The 27,918-nt window shown below is 36.8% G+C and overlaps 3 protein-coding genes and 1 long non-coding RNA gene across 7 annotated transcripts; 3 read left to right on the top strand and 1 right to left on the bottom strand.

The window, feature by feature from the left end:
• Nucleotides 1–8,713: 8,713 nt before the first annotated feature.
• On the bottom strand, nucleotides 8,714–9,107 carry LOC126582147 (uncharacterized). The gene is made up of 2 exons (XM_050246159.1): nucleotides 8,928–9,107; nucleotides 8,714–8,839 (listed from the first exon to the last, which is right to left on the bottom strand). Exons 1-2 carry the CDS (start codon nucleotides 9,105–9,107, stop codon nucleotides 8,714–8,716), a joined length of 306 nt encoding a protein of 101 aa, XP_050102116.1.
• A 2,247-nt stretch (nucleotides 9,108–11,354) lies between these two features.
• Nucleotides 11,355–12,074, top strand: LOC126634203 (agamous-like MADS-box protein AGL29). The gene has a single exon (XM_050304699.1). The coding sequence runs from the start codon at nucleotides 11,355–11,357 to the stop codon at nucleotides 12,072–12,074; it is 720 nt and encodes a 239-aa protein (XP_050160656.1).
• Nucleotides 12,075–15,331: 3,257 nt separating this feature from the next.
• LOC126633701 (uncharacterized) lies at nucleotides 15,332–17,542 on the top strand. Its single transcript, XR_007627139.1, has 2 exons — nucleotides 15,332–15,802; nucleotides 16,020–17,542. It is a non-coding gene; the product is annotated as an uncharacterized LOC126633701 (long non-coding RNA).
• A 1,377-nt stretch (nucleotides 17,543–18,919) lies between these two features.
• Nucleotides 18,920–23,212, top strand: LOC126583939 (probable complex I intermediate-associated protein 30). Of its 4 annotated transcripts, XM_050248486.1 has the most exons (9): nucleotides 18,930–19,160; nucleotides 19,297–19,352; nucleotides 20,238–20,308; nucleotides 20,801–20,914; nucleotides 21,197–21,247; nucleotides 21,708–21,799; nucleotides 22,195–22,275; nucleotides 22,386–22,484; nucleotides 22,873–23,212. In XM_050248486.1, exons 2-9 carry the CDS (start codon nucleotides 19,312–19,314, stop codon nucleotides 23,056–23,058), a joined length of 735 nt encoding a protein of 244 aa, XP_050104443.1. In that variant the 5' UTR covers nucleotides 18,930–19,160; nucleotides 19,297–19,311; the 3' UTR covers nucleotides 23,059–23,212. The 4 variants fall into 4 exon arrangements, with proteins under 4 accessions (XP_050104447.1, XP_050104443.1, XP_050104446.1 ...); XM_050248490.1 differs by lacking the exon at nucleotides 22,386–22,484 and having other exon boundaries at nucleotides 18,920–19,160; nucleotides 22,195–22,324; XM_050248489.1 differs by lacking the exon at nucleotides 19,297–19,352 and having other exon boundaries at nucleotides 18,932–19,160.
• The last annotated feature ends 4,706 nt before the right edge of the window (nucleotides 23,213–27,918 follow it).

A 27,918-nucleotide genomic window follows, 5' to 3' on the forward strand; every position in this document is an offset into this window, starting at 1 on the left:
TCTAGGTACATAATTGTCTCGTAACAATTGTTAAGTACAAACGAATGTGCTACATCCATGTCCTTTTTGTCACACGCCTGCCTTCTAATTGGTTCGCCATATGGTCGTGCAATTTGGGAAAAAAAACATAAATTTTTTCACTTCTCACACCACCGTCATTATTGCGCTATTGTCGGTTGAACGTAGTCTCAACGTTTTGTAGGTACATTGCACAAAATGTAAGGGACTCAAAGCTGACCCATGCCTCCACGATTGATTATTCGGGCTTTGCCCTGTTCCATCCACTCTTCAAGCAACAACATAATTGGCTTAATCATGTCTTCAGGCAAGAGGTGTCGAATTCCCACTGGAAGAAGGCGTTGAAGTATGACATGACAATCATGACTCTTAAGGCCAAAAAATTTGCCTCCATCCACGTTTGCGCAACGAGTTTGAAGCTTACCCATCTGGAAACTTTACAGAAGATAGAAACTACAAAAACTCTTTCCTCTTATCCGGCTTCACCGAAAACCATGCGAGCTTCTTTCTAGCTATGTGTACGTCCCTCATCGTCCATAAACCTGGCCTAATTCCCATTTTTTCCAAATTGATCCGAGCTTTTATTGTGTCCTTTGTTTTTCCCTCGATATCCAATATAATTCCAACCAATGTATCAAACACATTTTTCTCAACATGCATTACATCGATGTTGTGTCTCAATTTTAATTTGGACCAGTACGGGAGCTCGAACAACCTCGTCTTATGTGTCCAGTTTAGATGTGTGTCTGGTCTTGTCCTAGTTACGGACTTGCCCAACGAAGCAAAATCCAACCGATTCACTTGAGCCAAAATTTCATCGCCAGACTATTCTCTGGGACTTGGCCAAAGCTAAGTGTCGTTAAAGAAGGTTATCTCATTCTGACGCCATTTGTGGTCCCACGAAAACCACCTACGATGCCCTAGGTAAAAAAAAATTCTTGCATGCCAACTAGACGTCATGTCCTCTTTGCAAACTGGGCATGCGTAGTAGCCCTTAGTGTTCCACCCAGACATCATAACATACGCAGGAAAATCATTTATAATCCACATCAAGGCTGCTCTCAAAGTGAACATCTTCCCGGTAAATTTATCGTATATGGGATCACCTTTTTCCCATAATTCTTATAGTTCATTGATCAACGATTGGATATACACATCAATACATGTGCCTGGATCTTCGGTTATTAACAATGTCATCATCATAAATTCTTTTTTCATGCAATTCCAAGGTGGCAAATTATATTGAATTACGAAGATTGGCCAAGTGTTGTGGTATTGGTTTAGAACCCCGAATGGATTAAACTCATTTGTCGCAAGTCCCAATCTAATGTTATGGGGTTCACGTGCAAATTCGGGGTACAACCGATCAAACTCTTTTCGGGCCTCTCCATCTACAAGATGTCTCATAACATCGTCATCCACCCGTCTGTCCTTATGCCACCTCATGTCGCTTACATTGTGCTTGACGTATACAATCGCTGCAACCTAGGCTTTAATGGGAGATAACGCATAACTTTTTGTGGAATCTTCACTCTTCTATTCTAAGATGTCATTTTAAACCACAACTCATTACATACAGGGCATTTATCCAATGCTTTATTCTCTTTGTAGAACAAAATGCAATTATTTTTACACACGTGAATTTTTTCATATCCCAATCCAAGACCACTCAACACCTTCTTTACACTTTTATGATCTTTAGGAAGGCAATTGTCCTTTCAAAGCATCCTCTTGAAAACCCCCAAAATGTAATCAAAACACTGGTTCGACATATGAAACTTTGTTTTTCCATGCATCAACTCAACAATGGCTGTGAGCATCGAAAATCCTTCGCAATCGGGGTATAATTCTTGCTTGGCACTTTTTAATAGTTTTTCGTATTTTTCAAATGCTTCGTTATCCATGGTGGGAGGGACACCATCTTCTACTTCCACATTCGTATTCGAACTAGCGGTTGGAAAAGCATCATTGATAATGTCCATAATTTGATCATTTGGATTCACTACAGAGTCAGCTGTATCCACTGCTCGGGTAGTGTCGGATGAAGAAGCATATTGTATTTGTTCTCCATGATGATTCCACGTAGTATAGGCTTCCATCATCCCACTTCTCACTAAATGGTATCGAACAGTTTCAAAATATTCAATCATTAAGTTGTTACACTTTCTACAAGGAAACCAAATTTGAATTGAACCATGGTTGCTTGCAATTGCAAAATCGATGAACTGATTTATTCCATCCAAATAATCATCAGCACTTCTATTAGGATTATGTATCCATTGTTTGTCCATTTCACCTGCAAACAAAAAAAAAATTACAAAGGTTACAACAACTTCAATTATGACATGCCACATTATGCCTCCGTTATGGGTCCTATCTCATTCAAGAATGCACAGTTATGTGCTGTAATTTACAGTTCCAACACATTAGAATTCGAGCGTGGAAAAAATTCGACAACATCTCCCTGTTGTTTGATGCGAAACATATAAGCACACAAATTAAACCCTATTTGTGACAATTGTAGTAATGATGTAAGTAGGGATCGTTCTAACCGGGGATTAACTAGGGGTGCTAAACACTTGACTCAAATAAATAAAACTAACTTTTAAAACACTAAGACAAACCAAAAGACTCAAAACAAGTTCAAAAGACTCCAAATACTTAAAAGCATAAAATAAGATAGATTTGAACGACTAAGACTTTAACAAAATATGGGGGGGGAAATTGAGTTGTTTTTGACGAGATTAAATTAAATGGACAGATTATAATTAAGGGCAAAATGTAAATATGAATGCGATGAAAAATATGGATGATGGAATAGCTTAAGGGGTTCTTCTCCACACATGTCACACTTGCAATACAAGATCGATTCTCAGTTGGTCTTTCGATAAATTATGAAACTCAACACCCTAGGTTAATTAGGTCCGCTTAAATTAACCGTCAAGTTCTCCTTAAGTTAATGAATTGGATGGGTTTGCGCAACGCAATTCACAACATTCTCCAAAAGTCCTTTACGTGAAAAGCACAATAAAGATACAATCAAAGATCATTAAGCATCATGAAAACTATAAGTGTTGACGAGGCATTCATTACTATGAAAAGCATGAAACTAGTGCCAAGAATTCATTTAACGCGATTGTTTATAAGCAACCTCCACTACTTGTGAATATAAGTTCATAACGATTAGGTGAAACTCACTTATATTCTAGCGTCATATTTATGCATGAAAATTAAGCGTGCACTCTCAATAAACATACATAAATAAGTTATCAATCAAACGGTTAAACAAATTGAATCCACAACTTATGAAATTCCAACCAAAGGTAATCAATTCATATTGCAAGCATAAACATAGTTTCGAATCACCCCCTAGCTAAAGGGGGGTTTAGTTCCTCATACTTACAAGACAAAGAGAATTGAATTTAAACATTGAAATCAAAGAAACACCTAAACATTCCAACAACTCAAACTTGAATTGTATGAACGTTTAGGCCCTCTTCTATTCCTCTTTGTTGTAGCACAAGGTCTAAGGAAATGTTTAGGGCTTTAGGTGTATGTGGAATGGAGTGGGGAATGATTGCAATGAAGAGAAAATATGCAGAAAATGGAAGGGATATGCACGGCAAAGAATGGGATTTTGTGATGGTGTGTTGTGTGATTGTTTTGTCGTGAAATCCAATGAATTGTATGAATGCATTGCATGGTTTTATAGGGAGAGAATGGATGGGAGAGCATGTTAATGGCAGCTAGGATGAATGATTAAAGGGGTTGCTAGGTTGGAAATGATTAAAGAGTGAGGGGATGCATGTGAAAAACAACTAGGAAAAAATGGTGGAATGCTGGAATTGCTAAGGGATGCACGGCATGGGTGGTTTGGTGTGCATGTGGCTGATTTGTTTGTTGGGAAAACTTGTGAGTGAATGATTAAAGCTGCATGTGGATGAATTATACAATGGGAAAGTATGTGATTGACAACTAGGGTGAATGGTGGCTGCAATGATGAAGTGTGATGGCTAAAAATGGCAAGGGAAGGCACGGCAATGGGTTGGTTTGTATGGCTGTTTTGTGTTGTGAATTATGATGAATGCATGTGGATTAAAGAAGGATATGGAAGTGAATAAATCATAATAGGGCTGCAAGTTTAAAGGGCTAAGGTTTAAGTACATAAAATGGGCCTAAAATAGGGTGGTTTGCATGGCAAGGGAATGGTGTTATATGGTTAAGCCCATGGCAAGGTTGTGTAATTGGGTTTGGGCCATTGTTTTGTGTCCTCAAGTGCATACAAGGCCTTCAATTTCATCCAACATTTTGGCTCCAAGCCTAAGCTATCCATCCTTAGCCCAATAGTGCTCCAAAAAGGCCCCTAAATGCACTTCTTTGCTCCTTAAGCCCTTAGAACCTGAAAACACACAAAAGAAGCATAAACGACTAAAATAACTAAAGAAACATAACGTAAAAGTACGAGAACAAGCCATTTAAGTCGCATGAATATGCTCCTATCATTGTTCTTCAAGTGCATGACAAGCCATTTAAGTCGCATGAATATGCTCCTATCATTGTTCTTCAAGTGCATGACATAGATACAAAAAACTACGAAGCACTCGAAGAACGCAAAGAGATGCTACCACATATCCCACGCTCAAACTCTAATGCGTGAATCGCAAACTACAACATGTACATGTGCAATCTCAAACTGTCCAAAAATTTGGGACAATTCAAGAATTAATTGGACCGCAGTCATACTTTCACATCCATTTGCAAAATCCAACTAATTCTCAAACGAGAAACTAAGCTCATATGAACATTGCAAACCATTTTTTGTACATCCATACAAAAATGGTTGCATACAAATACATAAACTCACAACACCTATAAACTACATACAACACAATTTAAATGAATGGAAATTAATTAGATAACTTAGTTAAGAAAAATGATACCTCAAACTGTTGGAAATTGCACCAGGGGAAGGCAGCTTCCGCCTTCCGGCAATCTGTTTAAGTTCAGTAAAGTCAAAAACTTTTGCACGACGCAACCATCATCGAGCAAACCCTTGGGCTTCAACATTTTTGGCGCCATTGGACTACGATTTCCCAAGATTTTTTAACCCATTGCACTACACTTTTTGCATGCCCTTGACTTTCCTGGGTTTTTTAAACCCATTGCACGACGAACAATGGTTTGTCATGCGTGTGCTTTTTTTTTTTTTTTGGGATATTGGCAACATTTTTTCATTAACTCTTCAAATTTTTTCAAACCACATACATATTTAATAAATAATTCCATTTGTGCATATTTAATTAATATACTTACTTATTAAAATGCATTAATTTCATTCATAATAAACATCAAGTACATATTTAATAAAAAAATTTCATACTAAAAAAACTTAAAATTCATAAATAATTATTAATAAGCAATAATATTAAAATAAGAAATCCTACTCTACTCAATCGCCGGTACTTCTTGTTCTTGCTGTAGTGCTGCAGCGCATTGATTCGGTAACGGCTGTCACAACCCATCCCAAATAATTGATTTTCGACAGTGCGAAATGACGGTTCTAACCTTTGAACGTTAAAGCTGTAGTGTGTGTGTGACTTGTTTTGGAGACTTGATATTTTTCCTTGGTTGGTTAGTGACCACGTGGAACTCACACACATAATACTCACTCTTTCTCCTCTCCCGTATCCTCTCATCTCTCTCAGACACTCTCTCTCTTTCCCTTACGTATGGACAAGACACAAAGCTCACCCTCGAGTACGAATCAAAGCTTTAAAGGTAAGGTCCTTGTTCATTGTAACCTCATGAGTCTATTGATACCCTTGTTTGGATGGGAATGCGTCGGAAACCTGAGAAACACTAACCCTGATTTTGTGCACTATTCATGCACATGTAAAACCTTGCATTTCAGGGAATTCTAAGTACATAGAAGGCTTAAGGAGGTCCTCACGAGCCTTGAGGTAGCTCGTTGGAAGAGTTTGGACGTCGGAGGACCGAGATCAAAGCTTTTCAAAGTCGACCGGATTATCGAGCTTCCTCAGTTAGATTCTAGTGGAATTCAAGGCTTAAAAGTAGTATAATGTGATTCTACATGTTATTAGCTTCATTTTGGTACCAATTGCATGAAAAATGGTGAAGAAACGAAGGAGAATAGTGAGTTTGAAGTTTTGCCCAGTTTCTGGTGCCGGCGACGGTTGCCGGATCTGGAGTTAGGAGGTGAAGGAATATTCTGTCAAGTATGACGGAATATTCTCACGCCGTCAGTTACCGTTAGGATTTAACGGAATATTTCGAGGAATATTCCTGACGCCGTTTAAGGATCCCTCAGGATCTCCTGCGCGTGGCTGCGTGTATTGCCATGCCTTGGCCGGCGCGTACGGGGTCAAAATTTTATTTTGAAAATTTGGGTAGGTCCGTGGAGTTGTGTAGATCACTGTGGTATATTCATATACCCAAATTGGATAATGTATGAGAAGTTATTAGCTAGTTTTGTATATGTGCTTTAAAATAATATTTTTATAGTTAATTCGCATATAGGTGAGGCCTATCCTGATGACGAGCTTATCCACAGGCGACTCAGGGGCTACGACCCTTCAACATACCAGTGAGTGGGCTTTTGTTTTCAGTATATATCTATATATTTGATATATTTCCCAGAAATGCATTTTTAGTAATGTATGCTTTGAAATAATATGCCAATTGCTTTTATATACTAAATATGCATTTCATGGTTGCATATATATATAAATGTGGTGTTGTGGAGGCACAAGTAAGTGTAGGTAAGTTATGTTTGCTTATGTGAATCATCGATGATGTGATATGTGGTTGAATAATGTTGAGCTCATAAAACTGCACCTAAGGTGATTGTGATTTAGCCAGAGATATGAGGTACAGGCCTGTTTATTTACGTCACCTCCCACACTATATGCTCATATTGGATCCAACTTAAGTGCACAGTCTTGTCGTACAGACCTTATTCATGGTTCCGACTCATAGGTAACTAGCGATTTATCGTCCGGCTATTATGAGAGAATAAAGTTGAGCATAATTATATTTCACCCAATCTTGTCGTACAGACCCTCTTTAGTGGTTTCGACTTATGTGTAGTATATTGCCGTATAGGTCACTGTAGTGACTCCGGCCAGATTGACTTTTGAGCTATGAATTTAGTTATACAAACTACCTCAGGGGTTCCGGCTAACATATCATATTTCTATGAAATCATTCTTACCTGGATTGTTTACTTTGTTATATTTTGGCATGGCATACATATGAATATGATTATGTGAAGCATGAATTGAGTTGATATATTTCATATCTAATTATGTATATGCTTATATTCTGATTCTGGGAAAAATTATACATGTTTTACAGCGAGGGGTTAGTATATTGATAAATGAAATGATTTTGTAAAACATTTGTTTTTTTTTTTTTGCCCACTCACGTTTTCTGTTTTGCGCCCCTCCAGGTTCTAAGTAAGCTTGATGTTGGTGGCTCGGGATTGTCAGTTGTTCTGACCTATTTGATTAATAGTAGGACATTCCTAGTACTATGTAACTAGTACTTGTCCTACTGGACTGCACCTAGACTTATTATGCTCTGATTAGGAGTGTTTACTGTTGTAACTAACTTCTATCACCTTCTGTTTAGTAGTGCACTCTCGTAATTTAGTTCTTAATTATTCATATAATTCTTATCTTTATTGCTTCCGCACTGTGCACATGGCTACGTCACTCTCACGTGCCGGCCAGCATGCCTTGATCTCGATCAGGGTATGTCAACAGCTCTTCCCATATATGTGTCAAACCCGTACCGCAGCTCTTTTCTTCTTGTCTATCAACAAAAAATAATTTCATAATACTAAAGCTAAATAAAATCTTTATACAAAATGCAAAAATTTCAACGCAAACCTTTTCCAGAACCTTCTCCATCTGTTGCCTTTAATGAACGTGCATTTTTGTCGCCCATTGTACCAACACTCAAAGAACGAACTGATTATAATTGTCATAATTGCAAAGTGTTTTTGAAACGAATGTACATAATAAGGACAACAAAAACGCATATTATAGGAAGGTTAGGGACTTTGCGCAATGAAATGTTTGTCGCGCAAACACATGCAATAAATACCTTATTTATTTCTCTAATTCAAATGCACCAAATACGTTGACCTATAAATGATGACCCTTGCACGATGAAGCGTTTGTCGCACAAGACTTTGCATAACAACATATTTGGTGTGCAAAGGTTTTAGCGACGAACTTATTGTAATAATAAGATTGACGTAAACATAGATATCTATGTTTACGTAAACTTTATAATTACCAACAAATTTTCAGTTATAATATGTATTCTAAAAATAATTACTACCTTAAATAAATTGATATTATATTCCGTTCAATTAATACATTAAATAATTAATACCTTAAATAAATTGATATTATATTTCATTTCATTCACTTAATACACTAAATCATTAATACCTTAAATAAATTGTATTATATTTCATTCAATTAATACCTTAAATAAATTAGTATTATATTCCATTCAATTAATACCTTAAATAAATTGATATTATACTCCATTCAATTATTTAAATAACCAAACATTAATTAAAACATAATTAAGTCGAAATACTTAACTTATAAAAAGTACCTTAAATTTAAATATTGTCATACAAAACATAAATTTAAAACTACTATTTCGATGGTCCTGGTCCATTATGCAAGACATCATAACGCCACCTATTGTAACCTCCTTCCAATGCATCCTCCATCAACTTCTTCAACAGTTCTTTCGGCTCATCATCAAGAGTATACTTACACTGTTACACATATATGCAAATAACTAATTCTAACATATAACAACAAATTTCACAAAATTAATTATTGATCCATCAATAGTATACTTACTAATAATTCATCCATCACAGCCTTCTTCGCATTCTCTAGCACATCTTTCCAAGAACGCCACTCCGTAGTCAGACAATTGTTCCCCATGGCTACAGCAATTGCATGCGTGAACTGAAAATGCTGCATCAAATCATTCAGGTCGGCATCAGTCACATTATCATCCTTGTTCTTATCCTCCATCTCAGCACAAACAGAATTGTGAAGAAAAAAGAGAAGAGAATGGCATATTTATGGGAAGGATAAGGCCTTTGCGCGACGAAGTCTTTGTCGCGCAAAAACCTCACTAAATAGTTTCAGATTCTGTTGATTCACATGCACTGAATGCTCTGAAAACTGACTATAACTTGCGTGACGAAGCCTTTGTCGCGCAAATGTTCCTCGGTTTCCAAAGTGCTAAATGTTCTGCCCAAGAAAATGAACAAGCTTTACGCGACAAAGCCTTGTCGCACAAAGATACAACAAGCTTTGCGCAACGAACCCTTTGTTGCTCAAAGATGTAGAGGAAAAATCTTCGTCGCAGGTTAGGTTTCTCGCCAAAAAAAAAAACAAAAAAAAAAACCCTAAGTTTTTCTTGTTAGCTTTGCACGATGATCATGTTTTTTGTCATCGTGCAAAAGGCTTTGCACGACTAAGTGCTCCTTCACGCAAACTTCACTATCTTTGCGAATGAAGGTCTGTTCCTTGTTGCGCAAGGTACCATTGCACGACGGAATTTGTTTTGTCTGTCGCGCAAGTAGTTTTTTGTACTAATGTATCTTCCTCTGGGATCAAAACCCAATTCTTGTTTCCACCACCAAATTTGTCCTAATTTCTTGCTTCCTTTGGGATCCACTACCATGGGCTGAGTCCGCACAAAATCAGTGAATAAATTTTCCCCCCGGGTGATCGATTGCTGCTACTGGTGCATGGCCCTTGACTTCACACCAACAACAAGATCCTCGAGAAAGTTGCCATCATCCCCTCTAAGCACATCCACAACATTTCTCTAAAGCGGATTCAACATGGCACCGATGAGATCTCCATCGACAAAGGAGACCCTCGTGTGCCATGTCCCCTGAACATGAAATAGACACTGCAACTTGTTGGTGAAGATTGAGACTCCAACTTGTTGGCGAAGATAAAGACGCCAACACTGTAAAAGCACATTAACGTAAAAGCACAAAACATGAAATAGACACTGCAACGAAGTGTTTGAATTCACAGAACAAGAAATAGACACTGCATTCTGAATCCACAAACCTATTTGAATCTCAATGCACAATCATACAACAGGGAACAAGCACTGCAATGAAGTGTCTGAATCCACATAGCCGAAACAAACACTGTGTTACAGTGTCTGAATCCACAAACCTATTTGAATCCGAATGCACAATCACATAACAAGAAACAAACACTTCATTGAAGTATCTGAATCCACAAACCTATTTGAATCTGAATGCACAATCATAGAACATAAAACAAAAACTGTGTTGCAGTGTTCGAAAAATGGAGGTTGAAAGTGATGGGAGGTAGGAGAGGTTGAAGTAATGGAGGTTGAAGGTGGTGGGAGGCGCGATTTACAATGAAGGAGATGGAAAGGTTTTGTGTTTTAAATGGTAATGCATCATTTGTAATTTTAATTTGATTGAGGTGTTTTAATGTATCTTAAAGTCTCGTTAACCTATTTATAATTCCAATAAATTTGATTGAGGTGTTTTAATGTATCTTAAAGTCTCGTTAACCTATTTATAATTCCAATAAATTTGATTGACCTATTGTTAATATCATAACTTTTAATTGATTTTATACAAAATCACCCAAAATTTTATTATATATCGTATAAGTGAGTTATATCAATCATGTTTTTTTTTAAATAGTATATCACATGATTTTATTCCTGATACCCATAAAAGTTTCTCCACAAAGTGTTTACCCATAAAAAATCTAGTTGCAAATTTGGTGCTAATTTGCGATCCATACTCTAGGATTTGGATCCCATCCAGATCCAAATTGTGGGGATCTAGGGATCCTCACATCTTAATCGTTTATCGTACATCGTGTGGTCAGTAAGACAGGATTAAGAGATGTAATATCTTTGTATCCATATTTTAAGCCTAAACTTAAGAGATCACCGACCCAATATCCAATCCTAATCTTATGCTTCACAACCAAGTCACCGGTTCTTACCATTATATATATCAGTTACCTTCTTCAGAGCAAAGACATACCAAAACCTTGAGAGCTTTCCATATTCTCTCCAAAATTTCTTAACAATATTCTAGGGTTTGCCATTATTAGTTTCCATCCCCCTAGGGTTTGCCATATTCTCGCCAAGATTGCACAATAATATTCTAGGGTTTGCCAATAGTTTCCTTCCCTCTAGGGTTTGCCATTCGTTCTCGTTCCATCTAGGGTTTTCCATTAATATCACAAGTACTATTACTAACAATGGTTAAGAGTCCTGATAATAAGATCACAGACATAGGTACTACTAATGGGAAAAAGGAGAGCAAAGGTCGAAGAAGGGTTGAAATCAAGAGAGTTGAAGACAAGAACAAGCGTCACGTGACCTTCTCCAAGCGCAAAAGGGGTCTCTTCAACAAAGCCGCGGAGCTCAGCGTTTTTACTGGTGCAGAGACGGTTGCCATTGTCGTGTCAAGCAATGGCAAGGTTTTCTGCTTCGGAAGCCCCTCACCTGACACCGTCATCAAGCGCTACCTTAGTGACAATACCTTCTTACTACCTGCAGGTCAACCAGATAATCATCTCCAAAACAACAACATTCACCATTCTAGTAATAAGAAACAAATAAAGGATTATGTGGAAGCTTCGACACGCTTGAAGGAAGCGAAAGTATTGAAGGGTGGGAAGAAAAATTATAGTAATAATAATGGAGGAGATGGAGGAGATGGAGGAGATGGAGGTGGTTCTTATGGGTGGTGGGAGAGGCCAATTGGGATGATGACTAGTTTGGAAGAGTTGGAAGAGTACAGGGATGCTTTGTACAAATTGAAACACAATGTGGAGGTTCGAACGAATCAGATGATCCGGGAAACTAGTCCTTCCACTCACTTTTCCCCGCTTTTGTTTATGGATGATATCTGGAATTCTCCTGAATTAAGCCAGCGTCAAGGGTGCATGGCACCAGAATTTAATTTCTTCATATGATATCGATGTAAATAAGTATGATTGGAACGGAGTTACTTATCTTTTGTAATCGTCATGGCATTTGATGAAGGGTTTTAGCTGGATAGGGTTGATGACTGAACAGGTTATATATATGGTTATCATCAAGAAGTTTTTTTTTTTTTTTTTCTTTTGTCAAAAGATAGACTTTATTTATATATGGCTATCATCAGCTAGTCTTATGATGTCAACGTATATATAGTTAGTTTATTAGTTCTTTAAATTAATTAGTCATATATGCATGCTACTTGGTATGAGGTTTGGGATGCTTTATGCATGTTGTACTTCTTTTATCTGGAATTTATCTGAAAATTAAACATATATGAATGGATCTACTTACTTTTTCTATTTTCTTTTCTTTTGTCCGTTTTATGTGATTGTTGATTCTTGCATACAATGAATATTTGTTGCTTATTTCTTAGACTGATAGGTAGGGGAGTTCGATCCCACTTAAATCTGAGTTTTGGGAAGGTTGACAGGTAATGGCACCTAGGTGACGGTTCAGTGAAGCTCGCCGGAGGTGTGGTGGTGATGGCAGGTCTTTGTATTTACAGAGGGAGAAAGAAAGTGAAGAAAAAGTTAGATGGGAGAGAGTGAAGAGTGTTTGAAAGAAAAATGAGAGAAAGAGAGTGTGCTCCAGAAAGAAGAGGACACAAGAGTGAAGGAAGGAATGGTGTGGGTCCCATTGGCTCACAAAACAAAGTCATAAATGACAAAACTGAAAAATAACTCCGAAAGCATGAAATTACTAAAACGTCCTTCACATTCGTAGTTTCGTAAAATTTTAACTATAGCTCCGATTTCGGTTCCGCTTTCGCCCACGCTTTTATTGCGACGAGTACTACAAAGATACGTTAAAAGAATATTTTGTACGTCTCACTATACGCTGGTCCACAAAGGTCAACACTCTCGCCTCTAGGGGCATTTTCATCAATTCCCTCATTTAAAATTAATAAGATTGTCAAGTTAGGAACGGGTTGTCACATTATACTAGAGACAGATTATCCAAATTTGTTAACAATATTTCATCCATCTGTCTATGGGACAGAGGTTCAGGGCCGAAGGGGTAGAGGAAGACCTAGGAAAACTTTGGAAGAGACTCTAAGAAAAGACTTAGAGTACTTGGATCTAACGAAGGACATGACACAGGATCGAGCACAATGGCGTTCTAAGATTCATATAGCCGATCCCACTCAGTGACTTGGATTTTCCAAGTCTCCAACCGAGAAGTTTTCCTCACTCGGGAATTAAGGGAACACTACCCCAACCTACATGCTCCACTCAGAAAGCTTCAACATACAAGCTTCAACAAAAGAAAATTCAAAGAACTTAGCGAAGAAGGCTTTGGTGTATTTAACACAATACGTTGAAATGAAGGAAAGCTTATTTATTGATATCCCCGATAAGCTACAAATATGTACATATGCATGAGTCAAAATAAACACACAAGAGGGAGCCTTCACAAAGGTTGCTTAGGAGAAGTCTCAGCAGTCGGTAGAGCCCCAGAAAGAGAAGGCACCGGAGGGGGATCATTTGGAGCCTCAGTACTGGACAGAACCCTAGAAGGAGGAGGCATCAGAGGTTGATCATTCGGAGCTTCATTATGCGGTACAGCCCCAGAAGACGAAGGCAATAAATGCATTTGGAACAAACCCACAAATCTCTGATGATCAAGTAAAACCTGACCATCAGTTTCCTTCATCTGGTCAAGCTTCCTCTTCATGTTTGTAGCATAGTCATGTGCGAGCCGGTGCAACTGTTTATTCTCATGCTTGAGCCCCCTAATCTCCTGTTTGAGACTCATCACTTCAGCCGCCAATGACTCAACTTGGCGGGTTCGAGCAAATAGGCGTTGGGCCATATTAGACACAGAACCTGCACACTGAACACTGAGAGCCAGCGAATCCTTAACAGCTAACTCATCAGACCGTTTGGAAAGTAGTCTGTTATCTTTGGGAGTGAGAAGGTTCCTGGCCACTACCGCAGCGGTCATATCATTCTTCATCACGGAATCCCCAACGGTAAGAGGACCAGTAAGGGAGACGAAAGATGGGCGCCATATGTTGTCTGGAGAAGGCGGGGCTGCCTCTTCAACAAGGTTCAAGTCAAAACGACGGTCAGAGGGGCCAGACATTTTCAAAGGTGTTGAAGAGAGAAGAGGTCGGACAAATCAAGATCTTAGAAGTGCAAGAATGAAGCTTCTACTGGTGGAGATTCAAGTGTGCTTTGGAACTTAATGCCAGCCCCTATAAAAATCTGCACTCGACGGAGCTTCAGAAATCGAAGAGGCGCCTGCTCAGAAATCGAAGAGGCGTTTGCTTTCTCAAAAGTTGGGCTGCTTAGAGATCACGAGGGTTGATCTCAGAAGTCGAAGAGGCGTTTGCTTTCTCAAAAATTGGGCTGCTCAAAGACCACGAAGGCCGATCTCAGAAATCGAAGAGGCGCTCGCTTTCTCAAAAGCTGGGCTCCCCAGAGACCACGAGGGCCGATCTCAGAAATCGAAGAGGCACCTACTTTTCCAGCCTTGTCAGCACCTGTCACACGCACACTCAGCTTTGCGGAAATTATGGGCATTCTGTCGAAGACTTCTGGGGAAGTAGAAAACACATGAATCTTACTGTTCAATCACCCACTTCCCACACGCAACAATAGCTCACGGGTACCACAGATAACTTTGCCAAAGTTCTCTGCCAAAGTTGAGCACGTGAAGCTTGCAGCTCCCACTACATCGCTCTGACCAAGAAGGGTAAAAGAATAGCAAAGAAACAACACTAACAAAGTTTAGACCCATAAATTTTGAAGGTCTAGCTACCATATTATTACCCACAAGGGTAAAGGAACAGTACCACTGCTGGATAATTGGAAAGCCCCTGTGTGTCAACCTCTGTGCTTCGTGGCAAGGTAGACTAGCAAACATGCCCAACCTTTACTCACATTCGAGAAAACACTCCCAATAAGATTGCTTGCTCCAAAATCGAAGAGGCACCGTCCTCCAAATCTCGAGAGCCAGACTCCCAACATGACTACTTTCTTAAAAATCGAAGAGAGGGTAAAGGAACAGTACCATTGCTGGATAATTGGAAAGTCCCTGTGTGTCAACCTCTGTGCTTCGTGGCAAGGTAGACTAGCAAACATGCCCAACCTTTACTCACATTCGAGAAAACACTCCCAACAAGATTGCTTGCTCCAAAATCGAAGAGGCACCGCCCTCCGAATCTCGAGAGCCAGACTCCATTACTTTCTCAAAAATCGAAGAGACACTGCTTCCCGAATCTTCGAGAGCCAGACCCCCAGCATGATTGCTTTCTCAAAAATCGATGAGGCATCGTTCTCCGAATCAATCGAAGAGGCGCTCGCTTTCTCAAAAGCTGGGCTGCTCAGAGACCACGAGGGCCGATCTCAGAAATCGAAGAGGCACCTACTTTTCTAGCCTTGTCAGCACCTGTCACACGCAACAATAGCTCATGGGTACCACAGATAACTTTGCCAAAGTTCTCTGCCAAAGTTGAGCACGTGAAGCTTGCAGCTCCCACTACATCGCTCTGACCAAGAAAGGTAAAAGAATAGCAAAGAAACAGCACTAACAAAGTTTAGACACATAAATTTTGAAGGTCTAGCTACCATATTATTACCCATAAGGGTAAAGGAACAGTACCACTGCTGGATAATTGGAAAGTCCCTGTGTGTCAACCTCTGTGCTTCGTGGCAAGGTAGACTAGAAAACATGCCCAACCTTTACTCACATTCGAGAAAACACTCCCAATAAGATTGCTTGCTCCAAAATCGAAGAGGCACCGTCCTCCGAATCTCGAGAGCCAGACTCCCAACATGACTACTTTCTCAAAAGCGAAGAGAGGGTAAAGGAACAGTACCATTGCTGGATAATTGGAAAGTCCCTGTGTGTCAACCTTTGTGCTTCGTGGCAAGGTAGACTAGCAAACATGCCCAACCTTTACTCACATTTGAGACAACACTCCCAACAGGATTGCTTGCTCCAAAATTGAAGAGGCACCGCCCTCCGAATCTCAAGAGCCAGACTCCCAACATGATTACTTCCTCAAAAATCGAAGAGACACTGCTCTCCGAATTTCGAGAGCCAGACCCCCAGCATGATTGCTTTCTCAAAAATCGAAGAGGCATCGTTTTCCGAATCTCGAGAGCCAGATACCACAGACCACTTTTTCAAAGTGCTCTGACAGAGTTAAAACATGTGAAACTGGCAGCTCCCACTACCGTGCTATGACCAAGCAAGGTAAAGGAATAGCATTACTACTTGTTGTTAGGGAGACTCCTATATATGTCGACCTCCATCCCCAACGGACAGGCAGACCTGCAAAAATGCTCAACCCTTCATCATATCTGAGAGGGCACCCCCAACGAAGCCTTTCGAAATATTCAGCTTTCTTTCCCCCCGATAATACCTCTGCAAACAAGCTATACTAGAGCAAGAATATCTCATATCATCAGGGTTAAAAGCAAGAGTATCCCATATCATGCTTTTTCCCTGTCTTTTCCTTTGGCCTTGTTTTTACCTGCAAGACAAGGAGAAAGAGAGCAATCAGTCAGCACTTGGAATCAAGCTTCCAGCTAGGAACTGACTGCCTGGAACCCCTTACCTGATTACTTACCTGGCATTGCTCTCGAGTACTCATCTTCAACATGTTATGTTTCCAGGGAAGATTCCGCATCTGCTTGAGGAACAGATAGGGCAAGTGCGAAGGATACAAGGAAGCATGTGGAGACAAGCGTAACAGCACACGTGCCGATACATCCATTACTCTGTCAAAAGCAAAAGTATCCCATATCAGCAGGGTCGAACGTACTCTAGATTTGATGGACTTGTTTTGACCCTCAAATTCTTCAGTCGGCCTTATACTCTGGAGGAAACCAGAAAACCCTCCAGCTCAGTTCAAGAATAAGCCTGTGGAAAGTTACTTCTTCAAAAGCAAAAGTATCTCATATCATCTCTTCTCATTTTTCTTCTCTTTATCCTTCATGCTGCTGCAAGATGGGGAGAAGGTGAACAATCAGTCGGAGCTCTGATTGCTTACCTTGTCTGTCACCTCTTTCAGCAGACCCCCTAGCTCGGCGACTTGGGGGACTCCTACTACATGGTTTGTATCGCGCTTGACCAAGCCTGAAACTACAAGTAAGCTTCAAGTGAAATTGATACATTACCTTGTGCATCTCCACCAGTTAAAGATACCACCCCTGGATGGAGGAAGAGTACTTCCAGAGAAGATGCCACATCTACCTATGAGACAGATAAGGCAAGTCAAGACGACACCACACTCCGATACTTAGAAGTTTCGTGATTACGAGATCATTCTCCCACAATATTTCCTAATGTCATTTGTACTAAATCATTCACTTGTACTCACTAAAGGAGAGCTTGAACCTATGTACTTGTGTAAACCCTTCACAATTAATGAGAACTCTTCTATTCCGTGGACGTAGCCAATCTGGGTGAACCACGTACATCTTGTGTTTGCTTTCCTATCTCTATCCATTTATATACTTATCCACACTAATGACCGGAGCAATCTAGCGAAGATCACAAAAAGCGACCGTTTTCGCTACCTAGGATCTATCTTGCAAGAGAACGGAGAATTAGATGGAGATCTCAACCATAGAATACGAGCTGGATGGATGAAGTGTAAGAGTGCATCCGGCGTGTTGTGTGACCGTCGTAGGCCACTGAAGCTCAAGAGAAAATTTTATAGGACGGCAATAAGGCCAGCGATGTTTTATGGCACAGAATGTTGGGCGGTGAAGCATCAACACGTACACAAAATGGGTGTAGCGGAGATGAGGATGCTTCGTGGGATGTGTGGGCACACGAGAAAGGATAAGATTGGGAATGAGGATATCCGAGGTAAAGTAGGAGTAGCCGAAATTGTAGGAAAGATGAGAGAAAATCGGCTCCGGTGATTTGGACATGTGCAAAGAAGGCCGACTGACGCCCCGGTTCGAAGATGTGACTACGGGACAGAGGTTCAGGGCCGAAGGGGTAGAGGAAGACCTAGGAAAACTTTGGAAGAGACTCTAAGAAAAGATTTAGAGTACTTGGATCTAACGGATGACATGACACAAAACCGAGCGCAATGGCGTTCTAGGATTCATATAGCCGACCCCACTTAGTGGGAAAAGGCTTTGTTGTTGTTGTTGTTGTTGTTGTCCTATGTGCAGATTGCAGTGCTGAAGATGATGACATATCTCATTTATTTTTTAATTGTAATTTTGAGAAGCTAGTGTGGAATTATCAGTCTATCCCTAATAGCATAAGATTAAATCAATCTCTTCATTTTAATGATTGGCATAATGATCTATCTGTTAAAGTTGATGCAGGACTGTGTGATCTTAGTAAAGTTTTACTCATATGTTGGCAAATTTGGAATGAGGGGAATTTAGTGGTGTTCCAGAATAAAGTTCCAAACTCTACATGGATTGTTAAATCTGCCATCAATTTTGGGAGGGATTTCATTGTGGCCAATAGTGTTAGTCCTATGAGTCATAATGGTAGCAATCCCTCCTAGATTTCTTCGATCCGATGGCGCCCTCCAAAGGCTGGTTTTGTTAAACTTAACTTCAATAGCTCGGTGGTGAATCAAGTTATAGCTGCTGGTTTTGTGATTAGGAATGAGAATAAGGAACCTATTGCTGCAAGGACTAGATGTATTGGCCATAACTCTATTTCGGTCCAAAAAAAAACAAAAAGCAGAATCATTCCCACTCAAAATTAATATGGAGTCCACTATTTTAGTCCTTATATGTAGTCCTCGTATTTGAGAATTCTTTTGAAGTATCCGACGAATCCCTATATATTAGGATACTTTGAGAACTTCAATTCCGGCTCATTGAAAGTCATTTGTCTCTATATTTAGGGATTATACGATTGTAGGGACTCCATTTAAGGTTCCATTGGAGATAGCTCTAAGATTTGGAACTCCAAAACGACATCGTATCCTTGTTTGGAAACTCTTTGAATCTTACAAGTTAAAACGGCTCCACTCCAACAAGGGGCTGAATTTGGTGACTCAATTCGGTGCAGCAATCTAACTAGCTTTGGTAAGCTCTCTCTTCCCTACAATTTTAGACTGCAGATACTAATTCCATTCAAATTTATGTGGGTTTTATTTATCCTTATCGTTTTTATTTCTCATAGTTCAAACTTGTGGGTTTATGCTGGATGGGTTTTTCTCAGGAAAAAACCCAGCAGATGGAAAATGGGGTTGCAAGTTCATGGGTTTTGTTTAATGGGTAAATTATGTAAATGGGTTGCTGTATTTTTTTTTATTGTTTTGAGCTCGAGTATAATTTTGTTGTTTTGAGCTGCACAGATTAAGAGGATTTATGTTTTATTTGAAATTGATCAGAAACTAGACTTCGAATCGGTAGAATTATACAGCTACTTAATGGTACTAAGCAAGCATTTCAGATGACAAGGACGGTTTTTGGTATATATAAGCGGTGTTTGCAAGTTTTAGGCAACGTTGGAGAATTAGTGTTTCTGGACTGATAGGTTTTCGATTTCATTAGTTACATTTGAGATGTCAGTTATTAGTATATTATTCATAAATGTCTATATTCTTTGAATGTTGGAAAACATAGGATCAATTGATATGCAGTGGAACTCCAAATGTGCGTCTACCCTGTGTTCGGATGTAGATTTGGGTTTAGGTGGGAATAACGATACGCTTCACACTTATGTAAATGAAATTTGATAAGCTATCTGATATCAATCTGCTGCGAGTAGATCCTGGAACCTTGTGTTTGACTTTGTGAATTTCAATTGGGTATCCGAACTTGCCTATATGGTGTTTGAGATAATGTCCCACTTAAGTATTGAGACCCTTTTTATCCTATTTTTCTTGCAATGAGTTCATTTTCTAGTCTTGAGATGAGTTGTTTAATATATGTGGATATGCATTTGAATATTTGGAACATGTATATAAATATACATCTCAAGTATTGGAGCCCCCACAGTAAATCTCATCATTTTTAAGCTTTTAGCCAAACAAATCACTTAAAAAATCTTCACACTGAAAATCCTGTCATTTTGAAGTTCTTTGGTACTTCAAAGTACGTAATCCAAGCACACATGCTGAAATCTGGACAGCATTTGGATTTTTTTTGTTAATGTAGGAAGTTTGTGGAAAGAGAAATGTCCAGGTTTCGAGGAATGTTGCAAGCTTCCCTAAATGCAACCAAGAAAGGTAGTATCACCACTTTTATTTGTTCTACGTAACTTTACATGATACAATACAAAATCTCATGCATATAAAATTTGTGTAACTACCTTACATTCTATAAATTTGTCCTTCTATTTACTTTTCATTTTGTCTAGGGGAATCAAAATCTTTCGTGTTTGTTTATACTTTCATATATTTCTAGATTTGATGAATATAAAAGATTTCACCTACTATGTATGAATATATTTAAGGGCATGTTTAATGCCTGAATAGTACGTTAACACTTAGCACCAAAAGAATTATGATGGCCAAGCATTTCTGCATTTGTGTTCTTCCAGTTATATGGGAATCGGACTTTAAAGTCCACTTCTTGGTTACCTATCAGTAAGTGAGTACAGATGTTTGCTTTTTCCACATTGATAGATGAAGTTATGAAATTTGTGTGAAGTTATCAATATTGAAACAATTTATTTGTATCAACATTCTCCTGATTTTTATATCAAATGCCAATTTTAGCACTTACATGGAATGTTGAAGACCTGGTGCCTCCAACTGAGAGATTTATTTTCAATTTCAATTCGAAGGATGAGCTCAAGAAGTGGCATCTATATTCTGACTCTGAATACGGAGGTATCGATGTACATAACTTTGATATCTCCTTTTATGATTATATAAGAAAAAACTAAAAGCAGTTGGGACTAATGCCTAGCTTTTTAGTCTCCTTGTATATAAATGCAGTTATGATTTCCAATGGAGTTTTTCCCTGTATGAACTTTGCTCTGTATCAGATGCTGGAATTGCAACTTTCTTTCCTGAAATTGTTTTATTGATTTCACTATTTTTTGCCCTTTCATTTTGTATGTCAACATGCCAAGATTCTAATATACATATCCATGCCTATTTCTTTTGCAGGGTTGTCCTCAGCATCTTTAGAAGTTCCAGATAATGAAAATGGGCCCACTGGTAATTGACAGTAAATACCTAATAACATATATTTTATAGTTATTGCTTTAAGCTATTTTTGCTCTGAACGCAAATTTGATGCACAGAAAGTTAATCAGGATGTTTCAAGAAATGAAGGACAAGAAACTGAAATTAGAAACTTGTTTTTTGAATGTATGCTTTTTTGTGATAAAAGTTACAAATTCATGTTTTGATGCTAATAAAGTGAAATGGAGAGTTACCGCTCACTGATAAGGCATGCGACTACCTTAGTGGCAGAGTTGTAGGATAGTATCTTTCATTTGAATGTTAAATTCAGATGAGTAGAGTAATCACTAATCATTATCTTAGCTTATGAAATTGAAAAGTTTGTGAATCCACATTATGCTGCTAGCCTACAATCTTTCATTATATATCACTGTTACCAATATAGTTGATATACGCACTTACCTTCCGAAACCTTTCTCCTTTAAATTTTTAGGAATTTTCTCGGGTAACCTTTCGTTGGATTTCATTGAGGGTGCAAAGCTGAAGATAAACAGGAGTGGCTTTTGTGGAATGCGTTCCAAAAAGGTGAGCTGTGAACATTTTAGGAATATAGATGAAAAGTCTGAAATGAAGACAGAAAAGTTTTGTTAATGATATTTGAATATTTTATTATATTCTGAGAATCTTAACATCTTAAGATGTTCTGGTGTCGAATTATTAGCTAATTCACAGTAATTTTTGTTGTTTGTTTATTTCAATTCTGTGCGTGCATGTGTTTTGTTATAGTTTTTCCCATTTCCGATCGATGAAGATCTTCAGGTTTCCAGTTTTTCTGACTCCAAATGGACATGGAAAATTGTTACACATGTGCAATGACCGTACTGCAAAATTTGGATTCATGCTTACATCATATAAGTACCCTATTCCACCAAAGACAGTTTCGTGGGCATCATTTCGATATTTATTTGTTTCTTCTGCAGTTTGATGGCTACATTGATTTGGACCCGTATGATACCATAGCACTGAAAGTTAAAGGAGATGGAAGATGCTACATTTCCACGGTGACTATTTTTGTTTATGATCAAGCAATGAGAGGAGTTGGAATGCAAGGCATGTAATCCAAACTTCTTTGTCTGTTAATTTCTAATTGATGTGGTTTTTGCATGTGCAGATCTATACAGAAAATTGGGTAAATTCACCTGGTCAAGAAGAAGATAATTCGTGGCAGGCTTTTGTTTTTGTACCGAAAGATAACTGGTACATTGCAAAGGCAAGTTCTACTTGCCTCAACCTTTGGTGATTAGAAACGTGATATGATGGACCTGGCCCTCAAAGGGAGCCAAGAATTTCATGTTTCTTGGGTTACATGGAATTCAAACCCGAAAAACATGAAATTCAAACCCGAAAAACATGAAATTCAATTTAATGGAATGTCTTCGAATTTGTCAACTCCGTATTGATGATTTGAGTCCATGACGTCATTTTTGTGCAGTTTATAATTGAATGCATTATCTTTCTCTTTTTGCCTATCTTATCATACGGTACTAGGAAACTCCGAAAACACTGAACCAGTTTTCCATTTGTTGGTGCATCTATAAATTTGTTTAAATGATAGGCATGATAGAATTGCATTGTGCTGATTATGTATGATCTTTCAGATTCCTCTTGCTCTGTATCTACCAACATGGAGAGGAAATGTTATCGATGCAGAAATGGAAATGAACCCTTCGCGCGTTGTTGGCATGTCTCTATCAGTCAATGCAGAAGGCGGTCTCCCAGGTGCTAGAACTGGAGCGGGTGATTTCAAGCTCGAAATTGATTGGATCAAGGCTTTACGAACATAATAACCTTGTAAAATATTTCGGAGTAACGAAGGTCGGTTGCATCCAAGTTTTGTGTTTATGGTAACTAAGTATTCAAAGGTTTGACATACCCAGAAAATGAATGCTCCTGAATCCTGATGCTATCTTGCTTAATACACAATTGAAAATTTTTGCAGTTTGCAGGTTATTACACTGATAGCGTTTTAAACTTTTTGGAATATTAGATGATCTGTTTTCTCAAGAAGGTCTTGTGTATGGAATATGAACCGTACTTTCCACTCGGACGCAAATTTCCGAGTCTTTTTGTGACACGCAAATTTCAGCGACCAATCGTGAGTTCTTTGTTTTGTTGCGTAATCAAATGGACAAAAAGATATCAAGAAGTGGTCAAGGAGCGGGTTTTGCCAAATTCAGTGATCTCAAATAACGAGTTATTATTTCAAAAAATAAATCTAAACTACGGTTAAACTTTAGAGATTAATTTCATTTTGCTTTTATGTGAATTCTTTTAAAGAAAATTACAATATTTTAAATGATTTTTAAGATTTGTATAACTCATCACTTTGGTCGTTGAGATTTAAAATCAATAGAAGTGGTCTCTGAGATTGTCTACCATCAATCATTTTGGTCCATTTGTGAAACATTATGTTAAATAAGGATCAAAATAACAAAAATACTCTTAATTTAATAAATAATATGCCAAAATGATTTGACAAAAATTGAGGATACTTTTATCATTTTATTCTTATTTAATAGAGATTTTTTATGAAGAACCAAAATGATTAATGGTGGACAATCTCAGAAACTAATTCTACCGATTTCAAATCTCAAGAATTAAAAATGAATGCAAACTCTATTCATCATTTTGACTAAAAAAAACATTTAAATATATATCATGAAGAACTGTACCAAAAGTATCCTTAAATTAGATATAAAGTCGGTGATAATTAACTTATTGAAAATGCATGGCCAGCCTTTCATTCAAGATCTACTTTGATTGTTGTAAAGAAAAGCAAAGTAGTCATAATTCACATCTGGAAAATGCATGACAGGCCCTTTCTTGTTTTCTTTTGGGGGAATTTAGAAACAACATATCCGACACAAATATAAAAATCTTTGTCTTTTCCTTCAAGTCATGCTTTTTCTTTTATATACTATTGGTTAGTATAATATATGGAGATTTATTTGTTATTTCGCGTGGATGTTAAGAAGATGAGATAGCGTTTAAATTTAAAATGTAGTGGGTTGAAGATAAATACTAGACTTGGCAGTTTTTGACACGACACAAAAACGACACGAAAATAACGGGTTTCGGGTCAACACGATAACTTATCGGGTCACTATAGGGTGACCCGTTAAGAACCCGTTAATAACGGGTTCTTAACAGGTATACACGCAGGTAACACGTGGGTAACCCGTTTCGACCCGTTAAGAAAAAAATTATTTTAATAATTTTAAAGTTTAATTACTAAAAGATTTATTATAAAATACAATAGTCATATTAATATATACAATATATTCTATATTAAATATATAGTTTTGTATTATTGTTCTATATAAATTATAAATAAAATAAAATAAAAAAGTTTTAGTCATTATTTATTTTTATTATGAGAGTTCCTTATTATCATTACTAGGATAAATTTTACATAACATATTCTTGTCCAAAATTAAAATATACTAGTATAGTATTTGTATATGCAAGAACTAAGAAGACATACATACAAGTATGAAAAATGTGAAAGAATATATAAACACTTGTGATTTATCATTATTCCTCTACGAATAGATAATTGTTACACTTGTATTATCGTTTAGATTTTTAAAATCCTTCAAACCCTCATGAATAATGTTTTTTATTTGAGGGAAAAATTAATAAAATTAATAATAATTATTGTAGAAGTGTAAAAAATGTAAAAATATATATATACAATCACTCATATATAAAAAAATGTAAATGCTTTAAATTAAAGATCAAATTTATTCATTACATTCTTATAGGGTCGAAGAGTGTATATGTACAAAATCATCAAAATCGAAGCTAAAATAACCGTTAAATTGTAATTTTTCGTTTATAACCGTCGAAAACTTTTGTTCCATTACGTAATCTCTGAATGTTTGTTTTTTACGATTTTTTAAGTTTGCAATCTCGGAATGTGTACAAATAAGTTTGACGGTTGGATCGTTGAAAAAAGTTTCGTATAATGCATATTGCGTCAAAACGGTATATTAAACAAACACTTAGAGTTAATATTATACTTCTATTAAGTATAAAATAAGTTTTTGTGGTATCCACTAGTGTAAATACTTTAAATTAAAGATCAAATTTATTCATTACATTCTTATAGGGTCGAGGAGTGTATCTGTAAAAAATCATCAAAATCGGAGCTAAAATAACCGTTAAATTGTGATTTTTCGTTTATAATCGTCGAAAACTTTTGTTCCATTACGTAATCTCTGAATGTTTGTTTCTTACGATTTTTTACATATGCGATCTTGGAATGTGTAAAATAAGTTTGACGGTTGGATCGTTGAAATTTTTTTTGTAGAATCCATATTGCGTCAAAACGATAGATTAAACAAACACTTGGAGTTAATATTATACTTTTATTAAGTATAAAATAAGTTTTTGTGGTATCCACTAGTGTAAATACTTTAAATTAAAGATCAAATTTATTCATTACATTCTTATAGGGTCGAGGAGTGTATCTGTAAAAAATTATCAAAATCGGAGCTAAAATAACCGTTAAATTGTGATTTTTCGTTTATAATCGTCGAAAACTTTTGTTCCATTACGTAATCTCTGAATATTTTTTTTTAATGATTTTTTACGTATGCGATCTCGGAATGTGTACAAATAAGTTTGACGGTTGGATCATTGAAAAAAGTTTTGTAGAATGCATATTGCGTCAAAACAGTAGATTAAACAAACACTTAGAGTTAATATTATACTACTATTAAGTATAAAATAAGTTTTTGTGGTATCCACTAGTGTAAATACTTTAAATTAAAGATCAAATTTATTCATTACATTCTTATAGGTCAAGGAGTCTATCTGTAAAAAAGTATCAAAATCGGAGATAAAATAACCGTTAAATTGTGATTTTTCGTTTATAACCGTCGAAAACTTTTGTTCCATTACGTAATCTCTGAATGTTTGTTTTTTACGATTTTTTACGTATGCGATCTCGGAATGTGTACAAATACGTTTGACGGTTGGATCGTTGAAAAAAAATTCGTAAAATGCATATTGTGTCAAAACGGTAGATTAAACAAACACTTAGAGTTAATATTATACTTCTATTAAGTATAAAATAAGTTTTTGTGGTATCCACTATTGTAAATACTTTAAATTAAAGATCAAATTTATTCATTACATTCTTATAGGGTCGAGGAGTGTATCTGTAAAAATTCATCAAAATCGGAGCTAAAATAACCGTTAAATTGTGATTTTTCGTTTATAACCGTCGAAAACTTTTGTTCCGTTACGTAATCTCTGAATGTTTGTTTTTTATGATTTTTTACGTATGCGATCTCAGAATGTGTACAAATAAGATTGATGGTTAGATCGTTGAAAAAAGTTTTGTAGAATGCATATTGCGTCAAAACAGTAGATTAAACAAACACTTAGAGTTAATATTATACTTCTATTAAGTATAAAATAAGTTTTTGTGGTATCCACTAGTGTAAATACTTTAAATTAAAGATCAAATTTATTCATTACATTCTTATAGGGTCGAGGAGTGTATTTGTAAAAAATCATCAAAATCGGAGCTAAAATAACCGTTAAATTATGATTTTTCATTTATAACCGTCGAAAACTTTTGTTCTGTTACGTAATCTCTGAATGTTTGTTTTTTATGATTTTTTACGTATGCGATCTCAGAATGTGTACAAATAAGTTTGACGGTTGGATCATTGAATTTTTTTTTGTAGAATGCATATTGCGTCAAAACAGTACATTAAACAAACACTTAGAGTTAATATTATACTTCTATTAAGTATAAAATAAGTTTTTGTGGTATCCACTAGTGTAATACTTTAAATTAAAGATCAAATTTATTCATTACATTCTTATAGGGTCGAAGAGTGTATCTGTAAAAAATCATCAAAATTGGAGATAAAATAACCGTTAAATTGTGATTTTTCGTTTATAACCGTCGAAAACTTTTGTTCCATTACGTAATCTCTGAATGTTTGTTTTTTACAATTTTTTACGTATGCGATCTCGGAATGCGTACAAATAAGTTTGACGGTTGGATCGTTGAAAAAAGTTTCGTAGAATGCATATTGCGTCAAAACGGTAGATTAAACAAACACTTAGAGTTAATATTATACTTCTATTAAGTATAAAATAAGTTTTTGTGGTATCCACTAGTGTAAATACTTTAAATTAAAGATCAAATTTATTCATTACATTCTTATAGGGTCGAGGAGTGTATTTGTAAAAAATCATCAAAATCGGAGCTAAAATAACCGTTAAATTGTGATTTTTCATTTATAACCGTCGAAAACTTTTGTTCTGTTACGTAATATCTGAATGATTGTTTTTTATGATTTTTTACGTAATGTGTACAAATAAGTTTGACGGTTGGATCGTTGAAAAAAGTTTTGTAGAATGCATATTGCGTCAAAACGGTAGATTAAACAAACACTTAGAGTTAATATTATACTTCTATTAAGTATAAAATAAGTTTTTGTGGTATCCACTAGTGTAAATACTTTAAATTAAAGATCAAATTTATTCATTATATTCTTATAGGGTCGAGGGGTGTATCTGTAAAAAATCATCAAAATCGGAGATAAAATAACCGTTAAATTGTGATTTTTCGTTTATAATCGTCGAAAACTTTTGTTCCATTACGTAATCTCTGAATGTTT

The sequence above is a fragment of the Malus sylvestris genome, chromosome 9, assembly GCF_916048215.2.
Source record: "Malus sylvestris chromosome 9, drMalSylv7.2, whole genome shotgun sequence".
In the NCBI taxonomy this organism is placed as follows: Eukaryota; Viridiplantae; Streptophyta; class Magnoliopsida; order Rosales; family Rosaceae; genus Malus; species Malus sylvestris.